Source organism: Hemitrygon akajei, chromosome 5 (genome assembly GCF_048418815.1).
Source record: "Hemitrygon akajei chromosome 5, sHemAka1.3, whole genome shotgun sequence".
In the NCBI taxonomy this organism is placed as follows: Eukaryota; Metazoa; Chordata; class Chondrichthyes; order Myliobatiformes; family Dasyatidae; genus Hemitrygon; species Hemitrygon akajei.
Genome location: NC_133128.1, coordinates 191675979 through 191689710, shown reverse-complemented (window position 1 = coordinate 191689710; position 13732 = coordinate 191675979). Strand labels below are relative to the sequence as shown.

Sequence of the window (13732 nt, the reverse complement as noted above, 5' to 3'; positions counted from 1 at the left end):
CACATGGACTAGTCAGAAATTTAGGGTTACAATCCATGTGCCGGCAGGTAGGATAAGTTTAAACTTCTTTTTTCTATCTGTGAGGAATCTACTGCTCCCACATTGGTCTTATGAGCCACTGCAGAACTGACAAAAACTGAATGGAAGCTGGTCATTCTTTATACAAAGGGGTTATAGGAAATACATTGATTATCTGTACCTTGTCAAATGGCGATAGTCCCTTAATCCTTGCTCTGAAGTATCCAGCAGCAACCAGTAACTCTAAAATTTCTGTCAATTTGACATTTTGCTCCTCGTCCTCACGGGTTTCAACCTAATTCATAGAAAATTAATCAAGTGTTACAGGAGTGCTCAGTGATTATGCAAAGAGATGTTTTGCTATAGAAACCAGAGCAATCAATAAGTTCAAAATCAGCTGATCTCTTGCTCCAAATGTGTTAGGCAAATAGAAAAACTGTGATTTTTTCCCGGATTATTCTTTGGCAATCCACATTTAGTACCTGGAGTATCAGACTGTGCAATGATAATTATTTTACCCTCTCAGTACTATTGGAAAACTCGTATGAACTGAATTAAAACATCTCAAATTTGATCTATGGAAATTCTACTGGAACACCAAAACTATAAATAATCTAAACCCTGCCTAAAGATTCTCAAATTTTTCTGAAAACTAAGAGCCCCAAAAACAGTTGTGAATAACAAACATGAGGAAATCTGCAGATGCTGGAAATTCAAGCAACACACACAATATGCTGGTGGAACACAGCAGGCCAGGCAGCATCTATAGGGAGAAGCGCTGTCGACGTTTCGGGCCGAGACCCTTTGTCAGGACTAACTGAAAGGAAAGATAGTAAGAGATTTGAAAGTAGGAGGGGGAGGGGAAAATGCAAAATGATAGAAGACCAGAAGAGGTGGGGTGAAGCTGAGAGCCGGAAAGGAGATTGGCAAAAGGGATACAGAGCTAAAGAAGGGAAAGGATAATGGGACGGGAGGCCTAGGGAGAAAGAAAGGGGGAAGGGAGCACCAGAGGGAGATGGAGAACAGGCAGAGTGATGGGCAGAAAGAGGGAAAAAAAAGGAGGGGGAAAAAAACTAAATATATCAGGGATTGGAGTAAGTAGGGGAGGAGGAGCATTAATGGAAGTTAAAGAAGTCAATGTTCATGCCATCAGGTTGGAGGCTACCCAGCCGGTATATAAGGCGTTTGTTCCTCCAACCTGAGTGTGGCTTCATCTTGACAGTAGAGGAGGCCATGGATAGACATATCAGAATGGGAATGGGACGTGGAATTAAAATGTGTGGCCACTGGGAGATCCTGCTTTCTCTGGCGGACTGAGCGTAGGTGTTCAGCGAAACGGTCTCACAGTCTGTGTCGGGTCTCACCAATATATAAAAGGCCACACCGGAAGCACCGGATGCAGTATACCATACCAGCCGACTCACAGGTGAAGTGTCGCCTCACCTGGAAGGACTGTCTGGGGCCCTGAATGGTGGTGAGGGAGGAAGTGTAAGGGCAGGTGTAGCACTTGTTCCGCTTGCAAGGATGTGCCAGGTGGGAGATCAGTGGGAAGGGATGGGGGGGGGGGGGGGACGAGTGGACAAGGGAGTCACGTAGGGAGCAATCCCTGTGGAAAGCAGAAAGGGGGGGAGGGAAAGATGTGCTTGGTAGTGGGATCCCGTTGGAGGTGGAGGAAGTTACAGAGAATTATACGTTGGACCCGGAGGTGAATAATAACAACAATAATAATATATTAATAACAGTGAATAATAATAACAGTTTAGCAAACCAATGTATTAACAAGTAGATAATGTGAATGAGTGCTTTTAGTACAAACTGATATAGCTCATCTCAAATATCTATTGGCTTTTATTTTAATAGTTTCAGAAGTCTGCAGTTGGACAAATCATCCTGTGGTTAAGACGCACTAACAATTTACAAATATGCAATTTTCAGCACCTTTTTATGACAATTTTCAGTCTGAACAATGAAGTTTGAAATTTTCAAACATTGTTTTTATTGGCAAAAAAGTTGGTAATTAGCATTCAAAATTCAACACAATTCAAAATACAGGCAGTCCCCGGGTTAAGGACGAGTTCCATTCCTGAGTCTGTCTTTAAGTCTGATTTGTATGCAAGTCGGAACAAGTATATCCAGTATTATTTAGCGTCAGTTAGTCAAATGTTTGATGTGAGTACATTGTATATATTTTACCTTTCTATGCATATAAAACACTTAAGAAATGTATGTATTCCAATAATTAAACCACTGCTTGCTTAGTAATAACTGTTGCTTTCATCTGGGCAGGGCCTTTCACATGCTCCATTATTCTCATTTTATCCTTTAAAATTGTTCCGATCGTTGATTGACTGAAGCCTAATATTTTTTCCAATAACCGATGACATTTCACCTCTTTCCAAACGCTTTATTATTTCCACTTTATTTTCAATCGCATTCGCTTCCCGTCAATGGAACAGAAACACTGCGGGCGGCGGGTCCCGAGCTGCGCTGGCTCCTGAGGTCCGCTGGGTCCTAAGGACCACTGCATTGAATTCCTCGGGTCCTAAACTCCACCGCACTGAAACAGGTTAAATGGGAAAAGTGGGGGCTGTGCTGGGTTTGGGTATTTGATTCTCCACAATATTCCACGTGGGAATTTAAACTGGAGGTGGCAGAGTCTTTTTTACGAGGTCGAGTTGCGAGTTCAACATCAATCCAGTACGGATGGTACGGAAGTCACTGGATCGACATCAACCTGGTACAGGAGCGGTCTGTCACTGGATCGAACTTGGGAACCTCTGTTCTCCAGCCCGACGTTGATCTCACTGTGCCACCAGCCGACCAGAACGAGGGGGGTGGGGGGGGGGGGGGCGGTGTCAGGGTGAATCTTGCTAAGAAAAATTTAAGCCAAATACAAAGTTACACACTCAACACAGTGTCAACAGCAACAACTTAAAATGGCGGACAGCGTCGCGATCCGACTTCAAATGGCGGACAGCATTCTCCTTCCTCAGTTCGTAAGTACGAGCTGTCTGTAAGTCAGACATTGGTAACTCGGGGACTACCTGTAAACCAAGCGATGAATACTAGACAGTTGCCAAATTTGCTGGTTGATAATAGCTGGTAATTAGATCCCAAGGTCCAAGTGTTATCGGGGCAGGAGAGATGGCTAAACTTTGGGGGGAAAAAGCCTGTTGGCTTGAAGTAAAAGTCTTTTGTATAGAATTCTTCAAAAATTTCTGCAGTTACTGGAAACCTAAAAGAGCAGAAGCATGTTAAAGGTATACCTAAACACAGGTGGTTGCCAGTTATATGGTATATGAACAGAAACGTTTTAGAACAGGGGTTCCCAGCCTAGGGTCCACAGCCACATGCAAGTAGGATCAACTCAGCTAAACTTAGTTGGAATGGACAAGTTGTACCACAAAGCCCATTTCCATGCTGTTTAACTCTATGACTGTGCTTTTGTACATACAGGTTTATACCAATGATTAGAATGGGTTCTATTTTGCCCACATCATTGGCACCACACCTCTAGCCAAAGACCAGAAAACTGTAGAACCTCAGCAATTCTCTTTTGCTTCTTTAACTTCCTTAGAAGTCTATGGACATTTAGAATGGCATCTGAAACATTGACAAACTTTTATAGATGTGTAGCGGAGAGTTTAATGACTGGCTGCATTACAGCCTGGTATGGAAACACCAATGCCTTTGAATGGAAAATCCTACAAAAGGTAGTAAATTCAGCCCAGAATGTCATAGGTAAAGCCCTCCCAACCACTGAGCACATCAACATGAAATGCTGTTGTAGGAAAGCAGCATCCATCATCAGAGATTGCCACCAACCAGGCCATTCTCTTTTCTCGCTGCTGCCATCAAGTAGAAGATACAAGAGCCTCAGGATTCACACCACCAGGCTCAGGAATAGTTACTACCTCTCAAACATCAGACTCTTGAATGAAAGGGGATAACTACACTCACCTGCCTATCTTTGAGTTCCCACAGCTGTCTCACTTTAAGGACTCTATCTCAGCATCTGATGCTCTCATTTATTTATTGCTATTTATTTATATTTGTATTTGCAGTTTGTTGCCCTCTGCATTCTGGTTGTTCTTTCATCAATCCTGTTATAGTCACTATTCTATAGATTTGCTGAATATACCTGTAGGAAGATGACTCTCAGGGTTGTATATGGTGACATGAAAGTACTTTGAATTTTTCTAGCACAGTTTGGGCTACATTTAATCTGGGTCTAACTACTAATAAACTTTAATTAGAAAAACCTTTAAATGCCCATTGTTTTGAATTAATTTATGGAAATCTAGTGCCAAGATAATGATAAGTATTTTAAGGAGACTGATGCTATGTTTCCCCTCCCAATATTTCATATTTACTCAACAATAGCAGCACCGTCCCCACCCTTTGGAAAGGTAATTACAAATGCTCATTATGAATTGCCACATCTTCCAACCCCACACATAGGTAATGCTTTTGGCCCCTAATAAGTCCCTCTCTTTCCTTAGATTTCATTTTGCTCCATTATTTTTACTTCTTTGGATTGTACACTGATGGTGTTTCTTTCTTCTTCTCTCACTTGCTGAATTACTTGAAGTATTTTATATTTTCTATACAGGTGGCCCCTGTTTTTCGAACATCTGCTTTACAACACCTCACTGCTGCAAAAGAACTACATTAGTTACCTGTTTTCGCTAACCGAAGAGTTTTCGCTTTTATGAAAAAAGGCAGCACGCGCCCCAAGCAGCCGAGCTCCTCCCCCGGAACTGCATTCTAGCTGCCACAGCTTAAACACGTGCCTGTGAGCATCTGTGCATTATCTCGATTTATTTTGTGCATCCGTTAGCAAGATGAGTTCTAAGGTATCGGAAAAGCCTAAGAGAGCTCATAAGGGTGTTACACTTAGTGTAAAACTAGACATAATTCAGCATTTCAATTGTGGTGAACGAAGTAAGGACATTGTCTGCACGTTGAACATGCATAATATTTGCATTATTTATACACAGAAAAAAAGAATCTTGAAAGGTGCCAATGTTACTGTTGGTTCTGCTTGTAGCAAAGTGGTCTCTTTAAGTCGGCATCCAATGATGGATAAAATGGAAAGTCTATTGCTTGAGTGGATTGATGGGTGTACAAAGCGTGGTGTTCCGTTATCCTATACTTAAGGAGAAATCAGTCAGTCTTTTTAATAAGCTGAAACAGAAAACACTGGACGATGGTGACGAGTATTGCGATAGTGAAATTTAAAGGTAGTCATGGGTGGTTTGATCGGTTTCTGAGGCGAGGGCAGCTTCATAGTTCGACGTTTACTGGAGAGAGTGCTTCGGCTGATATGGAAGCTGCCGAAAAGTTCAAAGCAAAAATTGCCAAGCAAGACATTTATTTCGATAGAAGAAAAGCAGGCTAAGGCCTGTTTACCTTAATGCCTATGATTAACGCCACTAGTGATGCTGTCCTTAAGCCTCTACTAGTGTACCATTCAGAAAATCCGAAGGCATTTAAAGGCATTGATAAGGAAATACTTCCCGTTGTGTTCCGTTCACCCCAACTTCGGAGGACTCAGCCTAACACATCATCATCAGTGTGCTTGCTGTCTTCCCGATTCCGGTAAGTGAAACTACACTGTACATATATTATTTCTACTTTATATAGGCTGCGTATTTTTTTGTGTTATTTGATATGAGACTGCTTCCGCTGACACTACTTCCACTATGCTAGTAGCGCTAAGTAGTGAGATTTTTGCTACGCTAGACAGGGCTGCAATGATTGCAGGAAAGTATTTCTACTTTATATAGGCTGTGTATTCATCATATAATTCCTGCTTTTACTATATGTTACTGTTATTTGAGGTTTTATGTGTTATTTGGCATGATTTTGTAGGCTATTTTTGGGTCTGGGAATGCTCACAAATATTTCCCATATTAATAAATGGTAACTGCATCTTCACTTTGCGACATTTCGGCTTACAAACGGTTTCATAGGAACGCTCTACCTTCAGATAGCGGGGGAAACCTGTATTTAGTAATCCTTTTCACCAGGAGATGAAGAATGAGATCTTTCAAATTCTTAATGAAGACATTAACAGATAAGTAACATCTAAATAGATATGATATTACATTTTTTTATAACTACGAGCTTAACTAAGTTGCTTAATCCATAAATAGTCACTTTTAATTGAAAAGTATTGAGCGGTAGATTATTATCCACCCCAGCAACCCCCGATTTAGCCCTAACCAAATCAATGACCAATTAACCTATCAACTGGTAGGTCTTTGGAACGTGGGAGGAAACCAGAGCACCTGGAGGAAACTCACATGGTCACAGGGAGAATGTACACACTGCTTACAAGCAGCTGCCTGTGCTAACCACTTCACAACACTGCAGCCCCTTCCAGCCTACTTCAAATTTATACTTCCTTACTTTTGGTGCCTTCTAAAAAGTGATTACATTATTCACTTTTCTCCTACGGGGTCTTGGCTAAAAAACGCTGACTATCCTTCTGCTCCATGGATGCTGCATGACCCACAGAATTCCTCCAGCAGTTTGTTCAATATTCCAGATTACAGCATCTGCAGGCTCTTGTGTCTTTTTTTGTGGTTAGCGACACATGACAGTCCCAGAAAGGCAAATAAGAACAAAAAAAATGATGACAAAAACTATGACCAAAATGTGACAACAGATTGATTGCACATAGAAACATTAATATATTTCAATATTTAAAAAGAAAACCAAATATTATTGTACTGATAAAATGCCAAAGAACAGGTGTGGCAATACTGAAATAGATCATTGCAAACTCAAAATAAATTGATCTAACAATGAGAACATAAATATTTCATACAACGGTTTATACATCCATATTGAAGTTATATAAATCTTTGATCTCAAAGATAAATATCTAAATTAATATTTATTCCTTGTTTCCTATTAATGGACATTCAAAAATAAGCAATGGATAATGTCCAAATAATGGGAAGGCAACCTTTGCTACAGAGGAGAATGCGGATAAGAAGCATGTAAACTCATTAAAATCAGAAAGATGAGCGCAAAAAACATTTTTTTAAATAGACATATAGATTATTTAAACAACTTACTCAGTTAAAAACTTATTACTCCAAAGACAGATCCTCAAGCTATAGAACAAAGAACAGTACAGAACATGCACAGACCATTCAGCCCACAATGCTGTGCCAAACAGATTAAATTCCTAATCAAATGCTAAACTAAACTCTTGTGCCAACACAATTTCCATATATTTCCATGTTCTGCATTCATGTGTCTGTCATATTTAATATCATCACCATCAGCCCTCGCAGCACATTCCAGGTACCCACCATTCTCTCGAAAAATAACTTACCCCTTCTCACCTAAAACTCATTAGACATTTCAACCTTGGGAAAAATATACTGTACTTGCTCTCTATTCCATCTATATCTGTCATAATTTCATAAACCTTCATCAAATATTCCTCAGCCTCTGCCACTCCAGAGAAAATAACCCAAGTTCGCCAAGCCTCTCCTCATACTATATGCCCTCTAATCCAAGTAGTATCCTGGTATATCTGTTCTGCACCATCTCTAAAGTATCCACATTCTTCCTATAAAGGGGCAATCAGTACTGAATGGAATATTCCAACTAAGTCCTGACTAGAGTTTTATAAAGCTGCAACACATATTCCCAACCCCTGAATTCATTTCATTGACTAATAAAGACAAGCGTGCCATAAGCCTTCTTTACCACCCAAGCTACCTGCATAGCCACTTTCAGGAAAATATGAACTTGAACCCCAAAATCCCTCTTCCCAATAACACTTATGATTCTGTATACTGTCTCTTTACATTTGATTTCCTGAAATATAACACTTCACATTTGGCCAGGTTAAACTCCATATGCCATTTCTTCACCCAGATCTGCAACTGATCTATATCCCGCAGTACCCTTTGCCAGTCTCTACACTATCCACAACACCATCACATTAACTCACCCAGATACATTTTCATTCAGGTCATGTCATAAACAGATGTTCCAGTATGGAACCCTGCAGAACACCATGGGTTCAATCTTCTGGATGAGCCACCATGATGACTTTGCTGTACTAAAATCTACATGGACAACATCCACAGCTCTACCTTCACCAACCACCTGTCATCTCTTTGAAAAACTCAAATTAGTAAGACACAACTTGCTGAGAACCAAGCCATGCTTACTGTCTCTAATTACACAAAGGTTTTTTTTCAAATTGTCATAAATCCTATCCCTAAGAATCCACCTGAGTAACGATCCTACCACTGACCTAACACTCACTGATCAATAGTTCAGGATTATCACCATTTCTCTTTTTGTATAATGGAAATCAGCCCTCCAGGATTTTGCCCAAGGCTAGAGAGCACAAAAATATATTGGTCATTGCCCCAGCAATCTCATTACTTGTCTTTCTCAATAAACTAGGGTATTATCCCAGCAGGCCCTGAGGACTTAAGGGACCCAATATACCTCCACTTCTCAAAATGCCCTCACTAATTAGCACACTCCTGAACAGCCTGTCCTCCACATTCTTCTACTAAATACTGATGCAAAGTACTCACTTAGACCTTCACCCACATTTTCCTTCTCCAAGCATGTTTCCTCCTTTATCCTACCATTGTCCCATCTACTGCCTAGTTATTCTCTTGCCCTGAATATAATGTATAGAATGCTTTGGGATTTGCTTTAATCCTACTTGTCAAGACTTTTCATGGCCTCTACTAATTCCCTTCGAGTTCTTTCCCGGCTTCTTTATAATTCTCAAGCGATCTGCTTGCTTCCTAGTGTAAGCTCTGTAAGGGGCAGAGTACTGACATGGATTGAAAATTGGCTGGCTGACAGGAAACAAAGAGTAGTGATTAACAAGACCCTTTCGGAATGGCAGGCTGTGACCTGTGGGGTACCGCAAGGTTCGTTGCTGGGACCGCAGCTGTTTACAATATACATTAATGATTTAGATGAAGGGATTAAAAGTAACATTAGCAAATTTGCTGATGACACAAAGCTGGGTGGCAGTGTGAAATGTCAGGAGGATGTTCTGAGAATGCAGGGTGACTTGGACAGGTTGGGTGAGTGGGCAAATGTATGGCAGATGCAGTTTAATGTGGATAAATGAGGTTATCCACTTTGGTGGCAAGAACAGGAAGGCAGATTACTATCTAAATGGAGTCAAGTTAGGAAAAGGGAAGTACAATGAGATCTAGGTGTTCTTGTACATCAGTCAATGAAAGCAAGCATGCAGGTACAGCAGGCAGTGAAGAAAGCTAATGGCATGCTGGCTTTTATAACAAGAGGAATTGAGTATAGGAGTAAAGAGGTCCTTCTGCAGCTGTACAGGGCCGTGGTGAGACCCCACCTGGAGTACTGGGTGCAGTTTTGGTCTCCAAATTTGAGGAAGGACATTCTTGCTATTGAGGGAGTGCAGCGTAGATTCACAAGGTTAATTCCCCGAATGGCGGGACTGTCATATGTTGAAAGATTGGAGCGACTGGGCTTGTATACACTGGAATTTAGAAGGATGAGAGGGGATCGGATTGAAACATATAAGATTATTAAGGAATTGGACACACTGGAGGCAGGAAGCATGTTCCCGCTGATGGGTGAGTCCAGAACTAGAGGCCACAGTTTAAGAATAAGGGGTAGGCCATTTAGAACTGAGATGCGGAAAAACTTTTTCACACAGAGTGGTAGATATGTGGAATGCTCTGCCCCAGAAGGCAGTGGAGGCCAAGTCTCTGGATGCATTCAAGAGAGAGTTAGATAGAGCTCTTATAGATAGCAGGGTCAAGGGATATGGGGAGAAGGCAGGAACGGGGTACTGATTGTGTATGATCAGCCATGATCACAGTGAATGGTAGTGCTGGCTAGAAGGGCCGAATGGCCTACCCTGCACCTACTGTCTATTGTATGCAAGTGCAATTATGAAAAAAGCATGGCAGCTCCTCCACTTCCTTAGGATTTTGTGATGATTCTGCATGGCATCTAGAACTCTGACAAACTTCTATAGATTTGCAGTGGAAAGTATATTGACTGGATGTATCACAGCTTGGTGTGGAAATACCAATGCCCCTGAACTGAAAATCCTACAAAAAGTAGTGGATATGGCCCAGTCTACCATGGGTAAAGCCCTTCTACCATTGAGCACATCTAAATGAGCACTGCTGCAGGAAAGCAACATTCATCAGCACAAACCCCCACCATCTAGGACGTGCTCGCTTCTCATTGATGCCATCAGCAAGAAGTTACAGGAGCCTCAGAACTTATACCATGAGATTCAGGAACAGTTATTAGCCCTCAGCCATCAGGCTCCTGAACCAAACTTCACTTGGCTCATCCTTGAGATATTCCCACAACTTAGACTCACTTTCAAGGATTTGTCCTCTCATGTTCTCGATAGTGATTGCTTATTTATTATTACTTCTCTTTTGTGTTTGCAGTTTGTTGTCTTTTGCACACTGGTTGAACTCCCAGATTGGAGTGGTCTTTCACTGATTTTGTTATGGTTATTATTCTGTGGATTTATTGAGAATGCCCGCAAGACAATGAATCTCAAGGTGGTATATAGGTACACATACAGTTGCAAGGAAAATTTGGGGCATCTTTTGCAATTACCTGGTTTTCTGCATTAATAATTCATAAAATGTGGTCTGATCGTCAAAGTCACATTAATTGACAAACACAATCTACCAAAACTAGTCATACACAAACAATTGTACTTTTCATATCCTTAATGAATACATTGTTTAATCATTCACAGTCTAGGCTGGAAAAACTATGTGTACCCTTGTATTTAATAACTGGCAGAAATCTCCTTTAGCGGCAATAACCTCCACTAAACACTTCCTGTTGCTGCTGCTGATCAGATTTGCACAATGGCGAGGAGGAATTTTAACCCACTCCTCCATACAAAACTGTTTCAGTTTATGCCACAACATCTTAATTGGGTTATGCTCTGGACTCTGACTCGGTCATTCCAAAAACACGAATTTTCTTCTTTTTAAACCATTCTGTTGTTGATTTACTCGTGTTTCAGATCATTTTCTTGTTGCATAATCTAACTTCTATTAAGCTTCAAGTGACAGACTCTGACATTCTCTTGTAAAATATCTTGATACAATTTTGAATTTATTATTCCCTAAATGATTGCAAGCTGTCCAGACCCTGAGGCAGCAAAGCAGCCCCAAACCATGATGCTCCTTCCACCGTGTTTCACAGATGGGATGAGGTTTTGGTGTTGGCGTGCAGTGCCCCTTTTCCTCCAAACATAGCTGTGTGCATTTCAGCCAAAAAGTTCAACTTGTGTTTCATCTGTCCTCAAAACATTGTCCCAGAAACGTTGTAGAAAATCCAGGTGGTCTTTTACAATCTTGAGACGTGCAGCATTTTTTTTTATATATAAAGAGAGCAGTAGTTTTCTCCATGAAGTCCTTCAATGAACACCATTCTTGTTCAATGTTTTTCTTATAGTGGACACATGAACAGAGACTTCAGCAAGTTGTAGAGATTTCGGCAGATCTTTTGCTGTTACCCTTGGATTCTTTTACACATCCTTTAGCACTGCACGTTGTGCTCTTGGTGTGGTCTTTGTAGGACACCAACTCCTCAGGAGAGTAGTAACAATACTGAATTTCCCTCATTTGTAGACAACTTCTCTTACTGCAGACTGATTAACACTCAGGTCTTTAGAAATTCCTTTGTAGCCTTTTCCAGCTTCATGCATCTCTGTAATTCTTCTTTTAAGGTCCTCTGAAAGTTGTTTTGATCGAGGCATGGTACACATAAATCTTTCTTAAAGAGAGCAGGCTCGGTCAGTAACCTGATTTTGCGTCTTTTTAAAAAAAAACACAACAGGGCAGGGCACCTCTACAACCCACATCTTCAATCTCATCTCATTGATTGGAACACCCGACTCCAAATAGCTTTTGTAGAAGGCATTACCCCAGAGGTGCACATACTCTTTTGAACCTAGACTGTGATTGTTTAAACGGTGTACTCAGTATTGACAAGTACAATTGTTCATGTGTTATTAAATTAGGCAGATTGTGGTTGTTTATTACTGTGACTCAGATGAAGACCAGATCACATTTTATTAATAGTTAATACAGAAAACCAGGTAATTGTAAAACATTCAGATTTTTCCTTGCAACTGTATGTACTTTGATAATAAATTTACTTTGAATATTAACCTTGTGCACTTCATTTTTCTTCTTTATTAAATTCACTTTTCTTGACATCTGAGGTTTCCTTAACTTGTTATCCCCAACCTTCCTTCTTACTGGAACATACCTGACATGGACTTTCCTAAAAACTTCCAAATTAATTCTCCCTCACTTCTGCACAATATTCTCTGCTCCAATTTAATACTCCTTCTGCAAGGTCCATACTTGCCTATGACTACCCTTTATCATTAAGGTAGTTGTGATCATTGTTCCCTAACTGTAAAAAGATCAGTCACCAGCACAACTCATTAGCAACACCGAGACCCTCTATTGCTGAATTATCTACATTTTGATTTAAGTGACATTCCTGGATACACCTAAGAAATTCTGCCCATCTAGGCCTCTTGCCTCAATTGGGGAAGTTGAAGTCACCCACTACAAAGATTAATCATAGGATAAACAGTTAAAAAGTGATCCTGAAAAAAATTTCAAAGCAAATTAAAAACCCAATATTGAAGTCAACATCAAAACCAATCAAGAACATAAAGATGATTTCAGTACTGGCAGGCTATCAATAGTCCAGAGTGGAAGTTTCACACAAGAACAAATTTCAAACAATAAAATCAACACAAAAACACCAGAACGGGCAAAATATCAAACATTTTAAAAACACAAGATTATCTCTACAATGAAGTAACAACACATTAACAGCAAGTGAAGACTGTGGCAATCTTCTGAAGATATATTTGAAAAGATTCCTTCATAGAACAAGCGAAGTTCACATTCAAATAGTTTCTCATTACGGCTGAAACCCAAGAACTTCCCAGTTTAGTGAGGGGGAAACTGCCTCAGCCACCTGCTCCAACTACATCGTCTCCTTATATTAAGCAGAGACACGAGAAAGTGCAAATACTGGGATCTGGAGCCGAACGCAAACTGCAGGCGGAGCTCAGCGCGTCAGCTGCCCACTACACTCAGTCCTAGTGACCCAAAACGTCAACGTCCGCTGAGTTCTTCCAGCAGTTTGTTTCTGTGTGTGTAGTGTATCGAACAAGCATTTCGAGCTGTGTACCTCGATAACATTGCCCTCCTGATCATACTGCGGACCCAACTTGGAACCGGTGCGGAGGCGATTAAACACCACGGCGGCGGCCATAGCGCTCACGTGATTCTCCGCGCACTGCCCGATGGGCCAGCACTCACGTGAGCGCTCTGGCCGAGAGCGCGCAAACCGGCGGGGACGGGAGCGCGCGTCAGAGGAGATGGTGGTCGGGCTGTGCACGTCCGGTTCCTGAAGCCCGTGTGTTGATTTTTAATCAATCAGAATCAGGTTTAGTATCACCGAGTCTGTGAAAACTTTGAAACACAATACAAGATAAAAGGTTCGGGTGGGAGTCGAGACACGAGCGAATACTGATTGAAGAAAGTTCATCCACCTGGAATGCAAACTCTGTGGATGCTGCTTGGAAACAATTTTGAACCTAGACTGTGATTGTTTAAACGGTGTACTCAGTATTGACAAGAAGTACAATTGTTCA

General features: G+C 41.0%; 1 protein-coding gene across 4 annotated transcripts in view; it reads right to left on the bottom strand.

The window, feature by feature from the left end:
• The window catches only part of ccdc93 (CCC complex scaffolding subunit CCDC93), a 72017-nt gene extending 58638 nt beyond the window's left edge, over positions 1-13379 (bottom strand). For all 4 annotated transcript variants that reach the window (XM_073047577.1, XM_073047579.1, XM_073047578.1 and 1 more), the window contains exons 1-2: positions 13267-13379; positions 200-313 (exon numbers count right to left, since the gene is read on the bottom strand). In XM_073047577.1, coding sequence (XP_072903678.1) covers positions 200-313; positions 13267-13350 — 198 coding nt within the window. In that variant the 5' untranslated portion in view covers positions 13351-13379. The remainder of the gene's footprint in view (positions 1-199; positions 314-13266) is intronic.
• Between the last annotated feature and the right edge of the window lie 353 nt (positions 13380-13732).